The sequence below is a fragment of the Psittacula echo genome, assembly GCF_963264785.1.
Source record: "Psittacula echo genome assembly, chromosome: 4".
In the NCBI taxonomy this organism is placed as follows: Eukaryota; Metazoa; Chordata; class Aves; order Psittaciformes; family Psittacidae; genus Psittacula; species Psittacula echo.
In genome coordinates, this window is record NC_137738.1 from 23,754,785 (window position 1) to 23,777,316 (window position 22,532).

A 22,532-nucleotide genomic window follows, 5' to 3' on the forward strand; every position below is an offset into this window, starting at 1 on the left:
GTCCAGCCTGGCCTTCAACGCTGCCAGGGATGGCGCATTCACAACTTCCCTGGGCAACCCATTCCAGTGCCTCACCACCTGTACAGTAAAGAACTTCTTCCTTACATCAAACCTAAACCTCCCGTTTTAGTTTGAACCCATTACCCCTTGTCCTATCACTATCATCCCTGATGATCTTGTATGGCACAGGTTTTGTCAAGATCTCCATGACAGAACTAGGATCCTTTTTCAACAGTTGTGAGCCTCATGTACCTGGCTGTGTAGTCCCCTAGCAGGAAACAGACAGAACAGTGCAGGCTCCCAGGAGGCACAGCACTGCTCCTCCACCAGCTGAAGCAGCAGGAACACAGCACTGAAGAGTGGGCCTGCTCCCTTGCTTATTGGGGGGCACCTGCTCATGACCCTCAGCATGGGACAAGAAGACCTGGCCTGGCCTCTTAATTGTGGCAGCACACATGCCACCAGCTCTCAGCTGAAAGAGAGATGGCAGGACAGTGGGTGTCCCTGGGCAGCAGAAACAGGCAGTGCCACGTCAGAACAGCTGCCTGCACCCAGAGGTGACCAGCGAGGGTCACGGCCTGCCACCAGCACCCATCACCGGCTGGGCCTGCCAGACAGCGACGGGACTGGGGCAGCTCCTGCCCCCTTCTACAGCTGCTGCCCGTACCCGGGCAGAAGGGCATCACCTCAGCACGACACCAGACACAAAGGTCCGAGCTGAACCCGCCATTACAATAGTAGGTACACGCGAGCGCATCCGTGCGCATGCGCAGCCCGCTGCGCGGAAGCAGCGCATGTGTGGCCGGTACCGTCGGTGACGGAAGGACGCCGTGGGCCGGCGGCAGAGATGGCTCGGCGTGTCGTGAAAGGGCTGCTGGTGCTAGAAGCGGCGGGGCTGCTCGGCGCTCTCTTGCTCTACCGCGCCATGGACCGCAGCCAAGGTGCGGCGGGACGGCCGGGGGACGGGATGGCAGCCGGGGAGGCCGGGGCAGGGCGAGCTTCTCCCTGCCTGAGGCGCCTTCAGAGCACCTCACGCTGCCTGCGCGGGGGTTTGTAAGTGAGGGTCTACTGACCTGGCTCGGCTTGTGTTAGTGTAGGTGCACACAAAGTGTTGCTTGTTGCACGGAACCCCGAGTACGGCTGTTAAAGACAAGCTACTATTTTAGATTTGCAAAGCCAAAAACGTGGAGATACTCTTGAAAGGCCCACTCATGACCCCCAGGAACAAAGCTGAGTTTGTGTTTGAATTGTAACATCATCAGTTCAAATAGGCATTTAAAAATGAGAGGCTGTCTGGAATGAGGCAGTTATCGATCCTTCTTCAGGCACCTAATGCTCAGCCCTGAAGGGGTGCCCCTTCTCGAGTATAGGTCTCACAGGCTCTGTGATTTGACATTTCCCAGGTAGACAGCAGACCGGGCTAGCATGAGGTACCCAGCATCATCTTCCCAATGATTCAGCTTCAGTCCCTCAAGTCTCTCAGACTTAGGACACTCTGCCTCAGCAACACAAAAGTAAGCCAAGCACCAGCTCAGTACTGCAAGATGTGCTCTGTACAGCAGTGGTCTTACTTTGCATTCAGGGCTCTGCAGGTCGCAGTGCTGGTTTGCCGGAGCTATGGGAGAAGGCAGTCCTGCTACCAGCACGGCCAGTGCCAGCCAAAAGGCAGCTGCTGCAGTGGCTTGTAGGGCACAAGCCCACCCATTTCAGCAGTAGCTGAAGCCTAACTTCACCTACACTGTCAGTTGGCATTGCTTATCAGATGCCAGCAGGCTGTTACACTTCAGCTATCTTTCTTTGCATTTTTATTAAAAAATACATAATCAAAACCTTCAGGATAGGTGTATGGGCCTGTCTTGCTAGCTTGGTGCTGGACATTCATGGTTTCGCACTTCTCCTTTTCAGTTCTAGGTCCTAGTTCTTCTATGCCTTTGCAGAAGATAAGTTGTAGTTGGTGTAGTTCTGGAAGGTGCAGTGAGCTCTTTTAACAACTCAGTGTGCTTTAACGCTTGCTTTGTGCTTGTACTAGCACTGGAAAGATCCTTCTGTGAGCTGCTGTAACTCATTAAACTAGCACAAAGCTATCATTACATGATTTTCTATTGGGTTGCCAGAGCACCCCTCATGAGGATTCAGCAAACACCTAAAGCTGTGTAAGGAAGCAAAGTAGTTTTCCCAGTTTTCATTTGCACATCGGTCTGCTCGAGGTATTCAGCTTCCTGTGGATCTGTAGCTTGTATCTGGTTATCACAATTGTGAGTAAGTTTAGGAAACACTGCGATGATAGGGCTGCACATATAAATAAACTGAATACAGTCTGTAATACAATGTAAAAAAAGTAAATTCAGATCATATTATTTAATGATGGCTGTAACTAAGGAACTCAAACTTAGGTAAAACTAATCTAGTTAGAAAAATAGTGCATTTAATTCCTTGCCCTAAACATGGTGGATAAAGTAACTGTGACTTATCTTTTTTGCCAGATTTCAGATACACAATGCAGAAGAAGTTCCCATCAATTCTGGAAGGTAGGTTTACAGCTGTTGGCTTCAGAAGGAGGCTGAAGCTTCTGCTGTATCTTTCATATAAACCCAATTTTATTATTGCTTAAAACTTATCCCAGGAGACACTGCAGAAGTGTTTATTGTTATGCAGAGGTGTGGTTGGAGTGTCACTGTTGGACAGGCTCCTTGGAACTGAAGGACTGTAAATCCAACAAAAACAGCCACAATGTGGCTCACCTTTGGACATGCCTCACTTGGAGCTGACATGGATTTTCCTGTTTTTCAGTGTATTACAAATCCAATGAGTGGTCTGGAATTCACGGCATAAGGGAGAATGACCAAATGGCATGGTTGAGCAGCAAGAACTGAAGTAAGAAAGGTGTGTGATTGACTGAAAAATTATTTTAGAATAATTATTGTAAAAAATGTCCACATTAAAATGTCCAGTTCATCTTTTTGATTTCTTGCCTTTGTACTTGTTTTTCAGCCCTCTGTGCCTGAACTGTTTTTTCCTTTTGATGATGCTTTTCACATCCCGGTCGTGAAGCCACTTGTCGCGCTCTATTTCCCACTGGATCTGTTTAATATCTTTAAGAGGAAAGGTGAGAAATGAGGAGTCAACAGCTATCTCTGATCATGATGTAAAATACAGATGAACATGTAACAGTTAAAACTTGGCTGCTGTATTTATAAATGTTAATAAAGTGCAAGCTGCCTTTTTGTTTTTGACACCAGAGAAAGTTTTGGGGTTTTCATTTCGCAGAACATACCCCACCTTCTCAGTACCTCAAAGTTTAAGACTGCTCTTGCCGTTGCTTTGTATTTTACTAATGCTAGATATGCTTGTGTTAGGAGTACACAGTGTTTGAGTGCTGCTGTTCACATTTTTCAGGTGACACCAGCAAGACTTGTAAAAGCTCTGCAAAGGACTGATTATTCACTCAGTATATGCACATTTAATTCATTAGAATTATTTCTGGGAAACTACTTTTGCTTCACTGATACTGCAAGGAAATACCCCAGTTGGTATATAAATGGCCATGTCATATGCCTTCCTTTTACAAGAATCCAGGACACTTTATCAGAGCAAAATTCACACAAATGCTTGACAGACAGCATGCTGCCCATACTTATTTACAGTGTGAAAGGGCCACATGATAGCCTCTTCATCTTTTCTGAAGCCTTGTTCTGTCCAGTAGACACAGTTAACATCAGCACTGGGCTAGTAACTGGCTAAGTCATGTCTTATTGACAGTGACCTACTGTCCCTACTGTGTGACTTCTGACCACGTGTGAATTTCAGTTAGAGAAGGTACGTCTTGTTAACTACAGAATCTGAAGAGAAAGAAGTAAAACAGCATTACACCTTTCTGCTGTTTGTACCATGTACTTACTTGCATTATCTCTGTTGGCCATGGCGTTCATTCCAATATTATCAAACTTAGACCCAACATTTTCATCCAGCAGAGAGCCAAACTTTAAAGAGAGAAATTTTAGTATTTTATTACAAAGAACCAGGTAAAATGCTTGATCACTTTTTGCTAAGTACTGATCAAACTCACCTCCTCTGCAGATGCCAGTATCTTGGCATCTTGGAGTTTTCTCTTCTTTCCTCGGTTGGATCCTTCAAACAAAAAGCATTATTCTTATAAGACAGAATTTCAACTTCAGAAAGACACTAAACCAAAGTACTACCATGTGGTTGGGTTTTGGTGGGGGTTTTAACATTTTTTTGAGACCATCTAAAATAGCTGTTAGAAATGTTTATTCTTCGCCTCCCCCCCCCAAAAAAAAAAAAGGAATGAGCACTTTCCAACCAAGAACTAATAGCACAAATCCGTGCATCAGACGTTAGGAACAGATGCATAAACTGTGAGTACAACTCCATCCTTCCTTCGAAAGCTCCTTCTTTGAGTCCCAGTTCCTGCTTTTGAGTGCCAACAGCAGATTGTTACTCTGAATTAGGCCATGGTGGTTGAAGGACAACCTCCTTTTAATTCATGGTTTATTCATCCAAAAGCGTAGATAATCTCCTGTACCAAAACCCAAAGTTCTTCAGACTGTATTTGTATTAAGCTTTCTCACATGCAAATCATGGCAGTGTTCCCTTACCTACAAGTGATCCTGCAAAATTCAGATCTTTCTTTCTCTTGCCCTTTTTATTGACAGGCTTCAATTGTTTGTTATTGTTTGGGTCTGACAGAAAAGAAAAAGATACATCAACCCCTCATTCTCAAACCATGTACATATATTTAAAGCACAGCAGAGACTAAAATTTCTTTTTAGGCATTTTTTGGTTTACAGTGGTCCAAGTCATTACTTTAAAAGAGTTTAAAACACAGCACAAACAACCAAATCTGGGATTTCTTCAACCCAGACAATTAAAAATGGGTCAGTGGTGTGCCATTCTTTATGCTTTTTTCCACAGCACCAGAAAGGAATGAAATATGAATCTAAGATACATAAAATATGAAGGCTAAAAGCAGGTGTTACGTACACCTCAAATGTCCACTTGGTAAGTTGGGTGAAATAATAATATGAATGACTACTGAGTTAACAGCGCTCTGAATAATTTACCTCCTCTACCCTCAATCATCTCCCTGTGACCATCAGTTGTTAGTTGAACTGTTAATCTGTGCTTTTCCAGCCACATAAAGCATGTACAGTGTAAGCTGTGCTTCTCAGTTGAAAAGATAATAAAATCATGAAGGTGCAACAATCTATTATTACAATGGTAATAAAAATTTGGGTGCATAGTTGTATTAGAAGAGCAGCTGTTACTTATGAGACAGCAATTAAAATAAAAGTTACCTCATTAAAAAAAACCCAACAAAACCCAAACATTAACTAGGTCTAAAGAAGTTAAAAAAAAATCACCAAGTAGCAACACTTCCTTTTTATTTTTCTCTTTGAGATCTTTTAATATTTCTGCCTACTGTAGCCAGTTATTTGTGTATAAAGCTACTTTTGTTACTGCCAATGTTTTCAGAATGAAAGAAACAAGTCTTCCTTGCAAATTTTTATACCCAGATGCCAAATTCCCACTCACTTGGGAGACTGTTCCAGGCAATGTCTCTCTCAAGACTTCATTGTCCAGAGGACTTGTTGTCACTTCTTTACTTAAAAGCCAAACCTCCAACTTAGGTAATTGAATCTGAATTTATGTATGTAATTACATACTAGATAACCTAGTTTTAAAGCTGGTTTTTTTTTTTTTGTAGGAAATGGTATTTTACCTAGGCTGTTATCATCATCAGACACATCCATAAATACACCTCCTTCTTCATCCATATCCTCTTCAAAGTCTTCCTCCATACTTCCTAAGGAGACTTCCTCATCATCCAGATCACTGAATTCATCTTCATCATCAGAATCCTCCCCGTCAGCACTGGATCCTTCCCTTCTCTGGCCTTTCTTACTGCCTTTGGCTTTCTTTTTTATATTACTAAAAAAATACGAAACAAGCTTAGCACTTTACCTGGCAAAATACTGTTTACACCCAGATGACATCTACTGGCAAACACTATGTTAGAAAAGTTCAAGATCATTGTGAACCACTATACATGTAGGCTAAGACCAAAGAAACATGCGTTATGCACTCAGGTATGTTTTCAGCATCAACATGTGGAACTGTATTATAAAAGTAAACCATTTTAAGAAGTTCTAAAGAGAATCCTATTATGCCACTGACAGAAATGTCAGCTTCGGTATTTTATCCGCTATGTGCCTTTGCTCCTTTTCAGACAGTCTTTTCTGCAAGACACACACATTGCTGCTATCCCTAGCAACTCTACTAAATGAAGAAATAATACATTTTTTTCCTTTAAGTAAGGAACCATGGTTCTTCATGTACTAGACGGTTACTTGGGTTTTGTTTCCTTTCTATTATTTTTTACTCACACCAGTCCAGTTCACAGAAATGTTCAGGTTTCAAAAGCAGTTTAAGCTTTAATTCTCCTTTCACTTCAAGGAAAGAAAGTTTCTGTGTTGATTAAAAGAGGCTACTTAATCATTAAAGGTCTTTTTAAATTTTAAAGGTCTTTCCTAACCTAAATTAGTCTATGATTCATGAAGCTGCTGACTTCCTGAGAACTGAGCTCTGTGATTCTGGATTTCACAAAGTTTATTTACTGCAGTAGGTCCAGTTCAACCAGTCCTTATTGCAGCAGTACCGTTATGCCCCATTCTACCTACTCTTGTACTCGGTAATTCTCAAACAGAAACCTCAGACCATGAAAACCAAGATTTTTACCTTGCTTACTGAGTCACTGCATTGTATAAACAAAATACTACAGGTCTCATGTGTCAAGCCAGCAGACTGTAAGAACCACAGGATCACGATGCTCCATTATGGGACATGCAGAAAAGCAGCATTACCCAGCATTCAGCTGCTACTGCCCTTTTTGCAAGGTGATATTCTTAGTGGCTTTGAAAAAGGTCTGTGCAATTTTGCAAAGTAAAACTCTACATAGATATGAAAAGAGATGAAAGAACCAATTTCAAGTCTTACCCAGCAAAATCAAGGTCATCCTGGCCAACATCAATGGCATTATCAGCAGCTTCAAATGCATCTGGGGGAAAAAAATTGTTTATTACTACAAAGCCAAACACAGAAATATGAAGTAATTGTAAAATAGATTATTTCTAGGTATCATTTTTTCTGAGCACTTTATATAATGTGCATCAGTAACAAAGGGCCCTGATACCAAAGGGTTCATGCTCCTATAGAAAAATACTCTACAAAACAGTTACCTAAAGCTAACTGGACTTTTTTCTGTGAAAAATAATGAAACTTTTCTTTAATCCAGGATGTCATTTCTGGCCAGAACTAGATGATGTGGAAGCAGACACAAACAGTTTGAAACACTGGACACATGGTTGCACAGTGATTCAAATTTAGTTGGCAGGTGGGATATCACAAGTCTCAATCCAAGCCAGATAGAACTCAATTAAGAAACCCCAACCAAGTCTCATGCCAGCTAATCTGCATGTTAATTTTCAGATCAGAAGTATTCACTATAATTTTTCACAGAAAAGCAAGCAGGCTAAAGGATGAGAGCTCCTATCATCAGAGTCACTTAAGAACAAATTGCTATACAAAATAGCAGATAGAAACAAAACCTGAAAAATTACAACTTGTTTCAAAGGGTAAAAGCTAACATTAAGGGGTACTTAATTTAAGCTTCTGAATATATGAATCAAATTCTCAGAGACAGTCATCTTAGAGGTACTAACAATAAAACAACAAACACAATTATTAACAGATTCTTGCCCATGCTACTTGAGTCACTAAGGAAGAATCCTGCTATGGGAGTTCAGAATTCTCTAAAAATACTGTACAAATCAGTTATGGAGAGCTAGCTGGTTTTTGGGGGGGGTAGTTCAGGCTGGGGGTTTGTTTGGTTTTTTTTTTTTTTAAATATATGTACTATTCTATAAATAAAATAATGGACATTTTATGGTACACTAACAAATTCATATTCTGGAACCAATCATATACTAATTCCAAAGCAAACAAAGTACATGCTACAGGAAGAGCTAAGACTACTGCAGAAGTTTGCCACAGACCTAACTGAACAAATAACCTCATGAAAGATGTAAGGAAGAATATAAGGAAGACTGAAAGAGGCCAAGCAGTAAAGAAAGAACAGAACCAAATGTTACATGCTGGTAGTAAAAGTTATTTAACTCTCAGACTACATAAGGAAAAGAACAAAACGGCATGCACTGCCACCCACAAGCTTATGTTCAAAATCAGACAATTTCCACCCATTTGAACAAACGACTACTGGAGTAATGACAGCAAGACCTCTGTTAACAAGATGGCCATCCAGCTGGCTTGTGTGATGGACTGGATGAAATGCTGGCTGTAGTAGGGAATTGGAATAGGAATTGGAAAGCCAGTTTTTTTCCACTTCCATGTTCCTGTATCTGGCTCTTTTATATAATATAAACTATGGAAAGGATAAATTAATGATCTTGCAAAAGCAGGAAATACTGGCATAGTTACTACAAGGAAAAAAAAACAACCTTACCCAATGCTCTTTCAAATTCATCATCATCTACATCTTCCACACTTTCTTCATCATCCTGACGCCTTTGTTTCTCTCTCCTCTTATCAAACTTAGAATAAAATCTGAAATAATACATTGCTCTTAGACACAAGATTACAGGCAATGATCTTTATGACAAAAACCCCAAAACAATCTGCAAGTTGTTTCATGTGTATGTTGCCAGTTAAGTAATCGTTTCAAACACATCTCAAATCAGAGATGTATATTTTTTGTGTTTCAAAGAATATAAACCATTACTGTAAGATTTTAAACGAAGTTTCACAGCCAAAGGTGCCAGAAGTTATTCTGAACATAGTGAATTTGTAAAAGGGCATAAGAAAGATGTGAAAATCTGCCTTATACTGATAAGAAAGAAAGGATCAAGTTCAACATGAATCTAACGGGGGGGGGGGGGAGATTCACCCATTAAGTTCTACTAAATTTTCCCCTGTAGCCTTCTTCTTCTGCGTGCTTAGTTCTACCTTCTGTCAGCCATTTTAAACCACTTTCTCTCCTTCATTTCATATTAAACAGCTGTCAAACACAAGGCAATTCTGGGCAGATACAAGAGCAAAAGAGTACAGCACTTTGTATGGAAGACTTTAAATGTGTGATCACAGTTAACAGTTAACAACTGTTAACTTTCCATAGGGGGCATGCTTTTAAGCTGCTTTTCTTTAATCTCAAAATTAATACCACTTTTTAATTTCTTTTTTATATTATATTCCTCAATACTGTATCAATTGATTTAAAATAGTAAGTTCCATTAACCTGATCCTTCACAAAAGCAATGACTATATTAATAAAACAAAACAAAACCAAAGTGAATTCAACAAAGTAAATGAAGTTAATTTAAACACTGATTTCCTAAGGAGACACTAACCCATATTTTGAGCTAAGAAGAATAAATCTTTGCCATACATGTATCACTTCAATTTTAATGTTACAGTTACATTTTTATATCATGAACTATGACTATAATAAAAAAAGACAGGGAAAACTAGCTCCTCTGACTTTTTTTTGCATTGTTCCATTCTAATAAGCTTTGTTGCTAACAATATAAACAAGATATATTCCATTACTTTTTTTTTAATATACTTCTAATGCATAAGAATTACAACCCACAAACCATTCATCACTACCCATTGTTTAAGGCTTCCTTATTACAATGTCAACTTACTTAATTTTGGACTACACGCACTGCTTGCTTATCTTCGTAAGTGATACTCTTTCCTAAACGCTTTTGAACAGATGTTGAAATTACGTTCTAAGGAAAGTACTATCATCAGAAGTCACTCAAATTAATCAAACTTTGAAAACACTTGGAATACCACAGAATACTTAACAAAATGCAATGGGTTTTGATGGCACTGCATTAAAAAACAACACTTCAAATGAATGTTCTCAAGTATTTCATTACCTGTGAAAAAACACTTCATCCACTGGGATTTTGCTTTCGTCTTTGGCACGGAATTCCTTACTGTTGACTGCAAAAAGAAAAATAGAACCGATTTTACCTCAGGTTGAAATGACTGTTATTCTTTTAAAAGGTTAAACACCATGCACAGACAGAAATATGTAGATACCCAGTGTCACCCATTAAAAAAAGTGGAGCTCATCTCACAACCTCTTCAAACAGTGAGTTAAACAGGGAGGTTTGCAATCACCTACAGCAGGAATGCATTAAAAAAATATAAATAAAAGAAAAAAGGGAAAAAAAAAAAAGTAGGAAATCAGACAAACTTGCTGTCATGCACTAAAACAGTGGAACCACTTCTGCCCAGCACTCCTGGCAGTAGAAATACACATCAGCAGCTGCAAGGCAGGACTATATACCAGCTGAACCTGCTGAAGAAGGGACTGAGCCTCACCCTGTCTCCAGGGCCACCCCACCACCTCTTCTTCCTTGCCTATCCCTTCTGAAGGCTTCACAGCCACCCATTGCAGCACTCCATGTTTCTGTGATGGCATCTATGTCCTAGCTTTCCTGTTGCACGATGGCTACTGGCTCCTCTTGTTTGCTGCCCATGTTATGTGCATTAATGTAGATGCTTTTCAGTTGGGCTACTGATCCTGCCACCTTTTTCGGGGTAGAAACCCTAATTCCTATGTGACCGTTCTCAGGTGTTTCCATGGTTTCTAACACATCAATAACCCTTGATGTCTTTCCTGCCTCCACTGAAACAGCAGAGCAAAGGACCTGACTGACACATTATCCCTCAAACATTAGCATGCTTCCCCCAGGCTTGCCTCTAGCAAAGCTGGGTTTATCCCTTCCATCCTTCTTGTATAATTTTAGATATTTTTATGAACTCCAACAAGTATTTTTCATAAAACTAGGATGCCAGACAAAGAATGGCATGTTTGTGAGCAGAATATTTAGCATCTATAAATTCATGTCTCCCTAAGATAAGTACCCTAACAATTTGCTCTTCTTAAACCACAATAGAAGAACCCAGGACATCTTCTAACTAGAAATATTACCTCAAATAAATTGTAAGGCTTTCTTTAGCTCTTTCCCCCCCTCCCCTAAGTGGTCATACTGCCAGATACAAACAAATTTGAAACTATGTTCTATACTACTCAAGAGGCTAACAGCTGAAGTAATTGACTTTATGTCATTTGTTCTTAAAATGATTCAAAAGATATAAAGTTGAAGCTGTGGAGATTCCACACACCCTCAACAAGAAGATTAGACCTGATCCTGAACATCAGACACCACCACTGCATTCCTGATGGGCAGGACTTTCTTTTATTGCTAACAGAAATAGCACAGATGGTGCAGATGACACATGTCTACAATAACTAGATAAAATTTTTTAGCCATCCTAATCTTAACTGAAAAGAATCTTACCTGCAAAATTCTGCATATCCTTCATAAACTGCTTCTTCTTCGGCTGCATTACCACACTGCTGGTGTTTTCTGTAGAAAAACATAAACCAGAAACAAATTACAACTGATACAAAACTGTGAGGAGTGACTGATAGACCAGAGGGTTTTGCTGCCAACCATAAGGACCACAAGAGGCTGGAGAAATGGGCTGACAGGAACCTCCTGCAGTCCAACAGAGGGAACTGCAAAGTCCTGCATCTGGGGATGAAGAAACCCATGCACCAGTACATGCTGGTGGCTACACAGCTGGAAAGCAGCAATTTCTGCACTGTGGATGTGAGAGGCAGCAGTATGTGACTGCCAGCTAGTTCTGAGTTGCAGACATCTCCTGAATACTGATCCCACTCCTGTTGCATGACATGCACCAAAGTACTGGACAAACACCAAGGGCTACTTGGCAATCTGAGAGCAAAAGAGTTTGGTCACCATCAATGGACAAGATCATACGCTAATATGTACAAAGAAGTTTGTACCTTTGCCTTTATGGAGTTTGGGATTTCTGTACACAAAGCGATCCAAGAATCTCATTAATGTGAAATCCTGCAAAGGGTCACCCGAGTACTGAATGTGATTTCCCTGAAAGAAGAAAAAGGCCAAATATCATTGAGGTCTTCATTTTAGAAAGACAGCAACTAAACACAGAGGACTCAAAGAACAACATTAAACCACACTTTAAATCAAAGACAAGGACCTGGGGATACTTCACCACATACACCTGACCAGTTAATACACTTCTGTACAGGCTCCTATTTTTGGAATTTCAGTATTTTCTTAACTAAAAACCACCTCCCTCCCTTTGTTTCAGTGATGAACTGCCTTGCAATGTACTGTGCTAACAGCAGTTAATCTTCAGCCCTACTTGTATACCATATATTCAAGTGAAAATAAATATTCTAAATACATAATTATGTAAGTTTGAGTATTTTTGACACAATACCGTAACAGTATCAAAAAAAATTTGTTCTAACAGTAGTGTTCCTCACAGAAAAACTCATGTTAAATACAGAGACAGACCAAAACTCTAAAACAGGTTTAAGGACAATGTAACACCCACATTTCTAGCAACTTAATTACTTCTGTGAGCAGTCTCCTCTACATAGTACACTTTAATTCCCTGAAAGCTTTGCATTTCAGTGTACATTACAGTGCTGCAGCGTGCAAGGAGGCTTTATAATGTATTTTTCAAACATCAAAGGACAGCTTACATGAATCATCTCTCAAGCTCCAGATTAGAAGCACTTACTTCTAGAATTGTTCTTGCAAATAGGGCCACAGATGGATGAAAATGTTCAGAAAGCTGAAAAACATTAACAGTTTATTTATTTCTACTCCAAAAAGAAATGCAATCATTACTCAGCTTGACATGACTTCTGACAACACCACTATGTCATAAGACTGCTCTGTAAGTCAACAACTACTGCAGATGCATGCAGTAGTGCAAGGCTGATGTACTCTGCCCTTGAACAGCTGAAGAACTTCAACTCCTAATCTTTTGCTTGCATTAACTAAATACATTCCAACTTACATAAAAAGCTTTAGTGATACAAAGCTAAGATCTGAAAGTCAAAACAGATTCTTACTGCCAAAATCTCCACTTAAAAATTGCTAACCCCGACTCCAGAATATCAGCATCACATGTAACATATACAAGCTTAAAGCTGAACAACATATCAGCTTTCACCTTTCTGTTATGTTTCCCAGGTAGATACCCCAAGAATAAGCAGGTTCATTTTCTTCTCTCAAATCCAACACCACACTAATAAACACAGTAATCTGCAACATATGAATGCCTTACCTTCTTCAGTTCCCAAAGGCTTGTACTTTCAGCACCACAGTATAATGGACTCCGGTGCATAGGATCATAGGAAGCTCCACTCTTCCTGCCTGAGGGGCAGAGGAGAGGAAAACAAATTTCCTCAGGCAACTTTATGACAGCATTATTTTCATTTTACCATGACAGCCCATCATTCTTAGCTGGACAGGTCACAGATGCACTCAGTAGCAAGTAAGTATATTCATAGAATCATAGCATAGTTAGGGTTGGAAAGGACCTTAAGATCATCTAGCTCCAATCCCCCTGCCATGGGCAGAAACACCTCACACTAAACCATGTCACCCAAGGCTCTGTCCAACCTGGCCTTGAACACTACCAGGGATGGAGCATTCACAGCTTCCCTGGGCAACCCATTCCAGTGCCTCACCACCCTTACACTGAAGAACTTCCTCCTTATATCCAATCTAAACTTCTCAGCCTGTCTTCATACAGGAGGTGCTCCAGTCCCCTGATCATCCTCGTGGCCCTCCTCTGGACTTGTTCCAACAGTTCCATGTCCTTTTTATGTTGAGGACACCAGAACTGCACACAATACTCCAAGTGAGGTCTCACGAGAGCAGAGTAGAGGGGCAGGATCACCTCCTTTGACCTGCTGGTCACGCTCCTTTTGATTTTGATTATTCGGCTGCCCTTCCCCATTGTATGAGCAAGTGTACAGGTGAGCTCCTACGTGCTTCCAAGGAAGCTCCTGAAAACCCCTGCTCTGTTCCAAAAAGTCCTCAAGAAAGAGTGAAACTAGAGCAGATTTGCCCTGGGTTCAGCAGTAGCAGTCGTTTTTCTCCTTCTTAGTAGCTGGCACAGTGCTGTGGTTTTGACTTTCAGCCTGAGAACAGCGCTGATAACACCAATGTTTTTAGTTGCTGCTCAGTAATGTTTACTCTGACCAAGGACTTTCTGAGTCTCATGCTCTGCCAGGGAGGAAGGGAAGCCAGGAGGAAGCAGAGACAGGACACCTGACCCAAACTAGCCAAAGAGGTATTCCATACCACAGCACGTCATGCCTACTGTATAAACTGGAGGCAGTTACCCGGAAGGGCTAGATCACTGCTCGGGTCAGGCTAGGTATCGGTCGGCGGGCAGTGAGCAGTTGTATTCTCTTCCCTTGTTATTTCCCTTATCATTATTATTATTGGTGGTAGCAGCAGTGATATGTGTTATACCTTAGTTACTGGACTGTTCTTATCTCAACCCGTGGGAGTTACATTATTTTGACTTTCCCCCTCATCCCTCTGGGAGCGGGGGGATGAATAAGGCGGGGAGTGAGCGAGCAGCTGCGTGGTTCTGGGTTGCTGGCTGGGCTTAAACTCCAACAATTCTTTTGTGGTGCCCAACGTGGGGCACAAAGGGTTGAGATAATGACAGATCTGACCAGAATTTGTCTAATCGTATTTGCGATAAGCATTCATTGTTTCAGATTAATAGTCACTCATCACAATGCTGATTTATTGGCTCTCAAAGTTGTTGCTCTTTATCTCGGAGTTTCAGCATGTTCTACCTTACTTACAGCCGGTATTTGTTAAGTGTTTATCGGCTGGGCGGTCTGGGCTTAAGGTTCTTGTTTCACTGCACATTATGGTAATGACTTGTAATACAATAGAGTCATTGATCATGAAAGTGATCTGGCTTGCATTCCCAGTGGTCATCACCTCTATACTTTGGGAGGTATATAATGGAAGTGTTTAGCAATTACACATCTTTTGTTTCCTCCTTGAGTGGTCAACTTGTGAAGGAGACATTCCCTTATGTTCCCAGCCCCCCACTAGACTATTTACAGCATCATTTGAGAGTTCTGAAGGTTTTGAGTGGCCTTTGGGTACCCTTGAGACCTGCCTGCCGACTGTGATGGGGATCACCATGTTGGCAAGCATACAGTGCGTTTTACCCAAGACCATTTCATCTGGTCTCGAAAGTGAAGCAGAGTTGGGTTTGAGGTTAGACGACAATATAGGAGGACCAAGAGATTTTCCCCGAGACTGGACAGTCATGAGTGGCAGGGTGTGTGGGATAGTATGGGCAAGTATCTAGGCCAGTGGGCCCCTCCAGTGCTTTGGAATTTTACCACTGAACAAGTGCAAAATTCGGAAAAACTAGTTAAACACTTAAATGTTGTGTGTTGTCATCCTGGTCATACCAGAGAGGGACAAATCACAGCAGCGTGCTGCGGCTTGGCCTATGCTTACAGGGCCCTGTTCAACATTATCCAGCACCTTCAAAGGGATCCAGATCTTCATCTGGATCTGATGGTAAAGCAACAGACAAAGCAGCTACTCCAGCTCCAAGCACAGAAGCTACATCAGACCCAGTGGTAAGTCCTGCAGCTACTCAAACCCCCAACAGCAACAGAGAATGCAGCTACTCCAACTCCAAGCACAGCAACTACATCAACCACAGTGACAAGTTACAGCAGCTACTCAAACCCCAACAACAGACAACGCAGCTGCTGGTGCTACTCAACCCCCAAACAGAGCAGCTGCACCAACCTTGACAACAGATACTGCAGCCACTCCAACCACAATGATAATCACTGCAACTAAACCAAAGGCCCAATTTGTGCCAATATCAATTGCCCCTGTACTCAAGGGGAAATGCAAAAAAGAGGCACAAAGAGCAACCCATATAGTGAAGAAAGATGAAGAACCAATGCACTTACTAAACGGGGCAGCATCTGAACAAGAGTTATTATTACGTGGATCAGAGGAAGAGGAAGAAGAAGAGGTGACTTCTCGACCCCGGATCTCAACCAATCTACGGAATATGCGAACAGATTTTACCTGTCAACCAGGGGAGCACATCATCATCTGGTTGCTCCGATGCTGGGACAATGGAGCCTACGGTCATGAACTAGAAGGTAGGGAAGCTAAGCAGCTGGGATCACTTGCTAGGGAAGGGGGAATTGACAAAACAATTGCAAAACAGAAACAGTCCCTCAGCCTTTGGAGGCAGCTCTTGGCAGCTATGAAAAGAAAGGTTTCCATACAAGGATGATGTTATGAGTCATTCGGCCAAGTGGACTACGCTAGAGAAAGGCATCCAGTCTCTGAGGGAATCAGCCATTGTAGAGATGATCTATCACAGGCCGGATGCTGGGAATGCATCTATAGATCCAGATGAAGTCAAATGTACATGACCCATGTGGCGGAAATTTACATGGAGTGCACCATCATCATGTGCCCACTCATCGGCAGCAATAACCCGGCACGAAGTAGCACCACCAACAGTGGATGAAATGATTCGTCAACTCCGAGAGTTCAAAGACAATCTCACGCCTTCCATCATTTCAGCTGTGGAAAAACTGTCCCAGGACCTCAAACAATTGAGAGATGATCTATCTGATCTATCCAGCTCCCCACATGTACCAACCCACATCTCAGCTATTAACAAAAGGCGCTCTGCTGCTCGAGAGAGAAGATACAGGAGGCATACGCCACAGGCCACCCTATGGTTTTACCTGCAGAATCAAGAAGACATGAGAAAGTGTGATGGAAAACCTACTTCAGCTCTGGAGAAATGGGTGTGTGAATTGAAGAGGAGAACAAAGGTCACGGATGATCATCCCATGAAAGCTGCGGCTTCAGTCCCTGGTGAGCAGGTTCCCAGATGGAGCGGAAGAGCTGATTTTACTCCAGCTCCTGTGACAAAGAAGACTAAGCCCTTTCTACAAGATGTAAGTACCCAATGTTGTGATCACTATTAGGGGGGCCTGCCTCCAGCCAGGTGGAGGTAGGGGACAATCGGATTTACTGGACTGTGTGGGTCAGATGGCCTGGCACATCAGTCCCACAGAAGTATAAAGCTCTAGTAGATATCGGTGCACAGTGTACCCTGATGCCGTCAAGCTGTCAAGGAGTGGAACCCATTTATATTTCTGGAGTGACAGGAGGATCCCAGGAGTTGACTGTACTGGAGGCTGAGATCAGCCTGACTGGGAGGAAGTGGCAAAAGCACCCCATTGTGACTGGTCCAGAGGCTCCATGCATCCTTGGCATAGATTACCTCAGGAGAGGGTACTTCAAAGACCCAAAAGGGTACCGATGGGCTTTTGGTATTGCTGCTTTGGAGACTGAGGAAGTTGAGCAGCTGTCCACCTTGCCTGCTCTCTCAGAGGATCCTTCTGTTGTGGGGTTGCTGAAGGTCGAAGAACAAGTGCCCACTGCAACCACAACTGCAACGGCGGCAATATTGCACCAACCGAGACTCCCTGATTCCCATCCATAAGCTGATCCATAGACTGGAGAGTCAGGGAGTGATCAGCAGGACCCGCTCACCCTTTAACAGCCCCATATGGCCAGTGCTAAAGTCTAACGGAGAGTGGAGACTAACAGTAGACTATCGTGGCCTGAATCAAGTCACATCATTGAGTGCTGCCATACCGGACATGCTAGAACTTCAGTATGAACTGGAGTCAAAGGCAGCCAAGTGGTATGCCACGATTGATATTGCCAATGCATTCTTCTCAATTCCTTTGGCAGCAGAGTGCAGGCCACAGTTTGCTTTTACTTGGAGGGGCGTCCAGTACACTTGGAACCGACTGCCCCAGGGGTGGAAACACAGCCCTACCATCTGCCATGAACTGATCCAGAATGCACTGGAACAGGGGCAAGCTCCAGAACACCTGCAATACATTGATGACATTATTGTGTGGGGTGATACAGCGGAAGAAGTCTTTGAGAAAGGGAGGGAAATAATCCAAATCCTGCTGACAGCTGGTTTTGCCATAAAACGGAGTAAGGTCAAGGGACCTGCACAGGAGATTCAGTTTTCGGGAACAAAATGGCAAGATGGACATCGCCAGATCCCCACAGATGTGATCAACAAGATAACAGCAATGTCTCCACCAACTAATAAGAAAGAAACACAAGCTTTCTTGGGTGCTGTGGGGTTCTGGAGAATGCACATCCCAAATTACAGTTCGATTGTAAGCCCTCTCTATCATGTAACCCGGAAGAAGAACGATTTTAAATGGGGCCCTGAGCAACAACAAGCCTTTGAGCAAATTAAACGTGAGATAGTTCATGCAGTAGCCCTTGGACCAGTCCGGAACGGGCCAGATTTGAAAAATGTTCTGTACACCGCAGCTGGGGAGAATGGTCCTACCTGGAGCCTCTGGCAGAAAGCTCCAGGGGAGACTCGAGGTCGACCCCTCGGCTTTTGGAGTCGGGGATACAGAGGTTCAAAGCTAGCAACCTTCACAAGTGAATGAGCAGTTACACATCTTAACCTTGGCTACATCACTTCAATTTGAAAAATTAAAATAATGTTTTAATCTCTTAATATTACAAGTCTTTATCAACATGCCACTGTTACAGAATGTCAGAAGTTAAATTAATTATATTTTCTTGCTAATTTACCTCCCAAATTCAGATGATGCACCCATGAGGCTGTTGAATTTGAATCATTTGTCTTAGCAGAGTTTTCCACTGCGTTCCTCTCTTCACCTTCTACTTCTTTATCTGCATTCATAAATTTTTCCTCATCCTCTTCAGGCTCTTCTTGATCCTTAAAGCACTCTTCATCATCCGACTCCTAAACAACAGAAAATGTTAGCAAGCAGCTTTTCCTTTCCACTTCTATTCTGTCTGATTTATTAGAAAAATGCATATGTAATTCTGAAGAAGCTACTTACAAAAATACAAACAAACGATGGCCGATGTTTAAGCAATACAAATTTTTGGCCTTGATACGGGACTTAAAATTGATGTAAACTTTACAGCTTACATCACACACGTGTAATGGTCTCTCCCTGCCTAAGAGAGTTAAAAAAAACCCAGTCCTGCCTAGCACTACTTCAGAGACAGCAGACAGAAGAAACAAACAGGCCATGTCTTGATAAAGCTTTTGGGTGAAGAATGCTCACCTCCTGACTTACACAGCATTTAGCAAATTAGTCCTCTCTCCATGAACGAAGTCCATAAACCCACCGGAATTCTTAAATCTCCTTCATCTATGCAGATTTTTAACATAGTTATAATTGTTCAAGGCCTTTCTCCAATGACATAACATAGTAGCAAACTCTCAAATTACTATTAAGCAGGTTAGAGAAAGGTGCTTATGAAAACAGCTCTTACTGAAAAAACAATGAGATAATGAAATCATCTTATACCACATGATCCTGCAACTGGACCCTTAACTCCGGTTTTACTTTCAGAAGCTCAGACAGAAGGTACAGGGTTCCACAAACGAAGGGTGGCATTTGTCCACAAGCAACTTGAAGTAACCTCTTCACAAAGGCCTTCACCCGCCGTAACACTACATCTGCCTTCAGAGATTTATAGATAAGATTAAGAAACATGGATGGTTTTGACCAGGTTGCTAAAGCAGGATCTAGAAGCTTCCTGTAGAACACACAGGAGAAAATATTGCTGATTGTCACAATGCACGTAGGAGAATAATTGCTAGTAACAACAATCATCCACGTTTTTCAGAGTGCCATCTAAAAGACCAGTGACAGCTTGTTCCCCAGCACCCAAAATCATTATGATCAACCCTGAACTGTCAACAGCTGTGTACGTCTAGATATATATATGGGAATCTGAAGATTAAAAAAACTTGTATCAGTAAAGAAAAAAAAAAGAAAACAAAGAAAGGGAGTTCAACTAAACATAGTTTCAAAATCTGAGATACTCACAGTAATAAACCGATCTGATTTACTTAGATGTTAAACAAAATAGAAAGAAAATAGGTAGCAAGCACCATGCTTCAAATCAGACCTGACGTACGTTATTAGCAAGTTCATTTTCTACTCTATGTTATTTTCCAGGCTGCCCGGCACAGTAAGGCTTTTAAATGCATTGCACATTCTGAGGGAACTCGAGTTCCACTTTAAAAAAAAAATCAGCAGTTTCCCTTTGGCCAACTAAACAGAAGTGTGCAAGGCCCTTACAAAGAGTCTAAACAATCAGCTGGGGTAAAACAAATAACTTTTACAACACAAGGCTTTCCAACCACACAAATTAAATGATCTAAAGAATATGTTAAAGTAATATTCACCCTTCCCCATGTGGAAAAAAAAAAAAAGAAAAAGAAACATATTTTAGGCTATCACAGGACTAAATCACAGTATCTGTAAAAATGATTCCAGAAGCCATCAGTAAGTTTCAAATAACATCTGGAATTACAACATGCCACCAGGAAACAGTTGCAAAGGATGCAATGTGTATGTCGTATTCTCAGGACCTATCACTACCATTTGTTTTATCCCCCCATTAAATCAAAGATATCACATGCCCTTTCTTCTAGCTCACACAAACCATGAGAAATTTTTAGCCAGTGAGACACAGAACTCACAAGATCCTAAAAGCAAAACAGGTGTTTCTACAATTTGACATCAATGATGACTACTTCATAAAATGAAATTTCTATACGAAGGCCAAACCTGTCACTTACTTGTACAGTGCTGCATAGTATCTATCTGACACAGTCTGCTGAGAGTCCATCACCTGGAACAGTAACATCAGGGCCTGGATGCTGGTACTGAAATTCACAAGGTGCAGAACTTTAAACAACGTGTCCATCTGCTCTTTCACCCTCTCATCACCAGTCTCAGCATACGGGTAAGCTCTGTTCACCCCGCAGAGAAGAGCACTGAGCATTTTGGATTCGACATCTTTTTTCTTAATGCAGTTCCGAAAAAAGCAGAAATACAAAGCTATGAGCTTGTTGGCCAGGGCGCTTTCTTCGTGACTGAGGACTATCTGATTTAGAAAGCAGATGGCATAATACTGAGCTTTCACATTAATGTTTGACCGGTACAAAAGCCTCTCCACCTCACTGCACACTACTCCCTTCATATTTGGATGCTTGTGAAGTAACGTCTCTAAAAGGTAAGAGGCTTTGGTGGCAACTTTGTTCTGAGGATCTCCCAGTTTATTTACCAGCTGAACAAGCAGAGCTTTCTCCTGCTCAGGCTTGTTACAGAGAAGCTCGTGGGCGACTGCCAGCGCTCGGGATTTCACTGCTGTCAGAGAATCATGACTGAGTGTTTCTAACGCTTGCACAAACTCTGCCACCTGCAGTTTCAGATGATGCTCAAAGTACCACAGTATCAATCGCCTGTCCCTGGAATCCCTGTTGCCACTCGACATCTTCTCTATGTTGTTAAAAGGTCGCTGTGAGAAAGACCATAATTTTCGATTGTCTGGTAAGAGATCTGAAAGGAGAAGCTCCTTGAAAGTATCCAAAGCCATGAGGCTCTGATGTCTGCTGCCCTTCTTCTTTATGAGATTTACCAAGTTCTCAACAAACTGGATACTGTGGACAGCACTGTCCTGAATGAGAAGGGTCATCGCTGCCATCCTATCAGCCAAGGTACCTGATGACACAACAGTCTTCATCCAGGCTGAAGAGGCCCTCTTCTGATAATCTGTTTTATTCTTATACAGGTCTGTCTCATGTTCATACAGCTTTTGAGCCAAGGCCTTATACTTGGACAGAAGGGTCGGATTTTGTGGCTCTGAAGAGAACTCACTGGTATATTCCTGATCATACCATTTGCCCCCTGGTTTGATCAGTATCCCTTGCCTAGCATGAAATTCAAAATCTTCTTCCAGCCTCTCTTTTTTTGCTGAAAGGTGCTGGCCCTGCTCACCAAGATAAGCAGCTTGCTTCTTCTTGCTGTCTTTCATGCCGCTTGCCTTTTCCTTGACTTTTTTATCTTTTTTCTCTTCTAACGAAGGAAGGTTAGTTCCTTTCTTGCTCTTGTCTTTCTTTGGGGGTTTCTCTTTCTCCTGGCTGCCGCTGGCGCTGTCATCCTCCTCCACCACCAGGCAGCTTTTCGCGTACTTGCCGATCCCCAGGGAGCTGACGAACGCCTCCAGCTCCCCTTCCTTTAGGTCGTCGATCGCGTCCTTCCTGCCGCCGTCCACCATCTCCTCCGCCTCGTCCACGGCGCACAGCATCACGTAGTCTTGCTGCGGGCGGCAACGCACGGCAGTCACACGGGGGGACGCTCCTCACAGTCGTCCCCACCACCACCCCCGCCCCGCTATCACCCCAAACAGGCCTGCCTCGGCTGTGCGGAGGCCCATCAGCCACGTGCTCCCGCTCCCTCCCGCCACCCCACCTTCCTTACCTTGGTGCCTCCGAGGCGCAGCACCTCGTCCAGCGTGAACCCTTCGCCATCTCCATCTTCTCCTGTTTCTTCTCCTTCATCTCCCTCCTCGTCGCCGCTCTCGCCGTCCGCCTCCTTCGGGCCCCTCACGCCGAAATCCCACAGCGCCGCCATTACTACCCGCCGGAAGCACCAGCGCGCC

General features: G+C 42.5%; 1 protein-coding gene across 2 annotated transcripts; it reads right to left on the reverse strand.

Annotated features, from left to right (window-relative positions):
* Positions 1–2,429: 2,429 nt before the first annotated feature.
* Positions 2,430–22,507, reverse strand: CEBPZ (CCAAT enhancer binding protein zeta). 2 transcript variants are annotated; one of them, XM_080616096.1, is made up of 16 exons: positions 22,352–22,507; positions 20,668–22,190; positions 19,385–19,616; positions 18,633–18,807; positions 13,246–13,334; positions 12,694–12,747; positions 11,924–12,026; positions 11,412–11,480; positions 9,978–10,044; positions 8,540–8,640; positions 7,015–7,075; positions 5,741–5,949; positions 4,617–4,700; positions 4,067–4,128; positions 3,899–3,980; positions 2,430–3,092 (listed from the first exon to the last, which is right to left on the reverse strand). In XM_080616096.1, the coding sequence occupies exons 1-16, from the start codon at positions 22,502–22,504 to the stop codon at positions 2,953–2,955; spliced, it is 3,204 nt and encodes a 1,067-aa protein (XP_080472222.1). In that variant the 5' UTR covers positions 22,505–22,507; the 3' UTR covers positions 2,430–2,952. The 2 variants fall into 2 exon arrangements, with proteins under 2 accessions (XP_080472222.1, XP_080472223.1); XM_080616097.1 differs by lacking the exon at positions 4,617–4,700.
* Positions 22,508–22,532: the final 25 nt, after the last annotated feature.

Coding starts and splice junctions, on each gene's coding strand:
- CEBPZ (XM_080616096.1), bottom strand. CDS start 22,504: ATGGCGGCGCTGTGGGATTTCGGCGTGAGGGGCCCGAAGGAGGCGGAC. Junction 19,617..20,667: donor TACTATGCAGCACTGTACAA/GTAAGTGACAGG, acceptor TGTGTTCTACAG/GAAGCTTCTAGATCCTGCTT. Junction 4,701..5,740: donor TGATGATGATAACAGCCTAG/GTAAAATACCAT, acceptor CTTTTCTGTCAG/ACCCAAACAATAACAAACAA.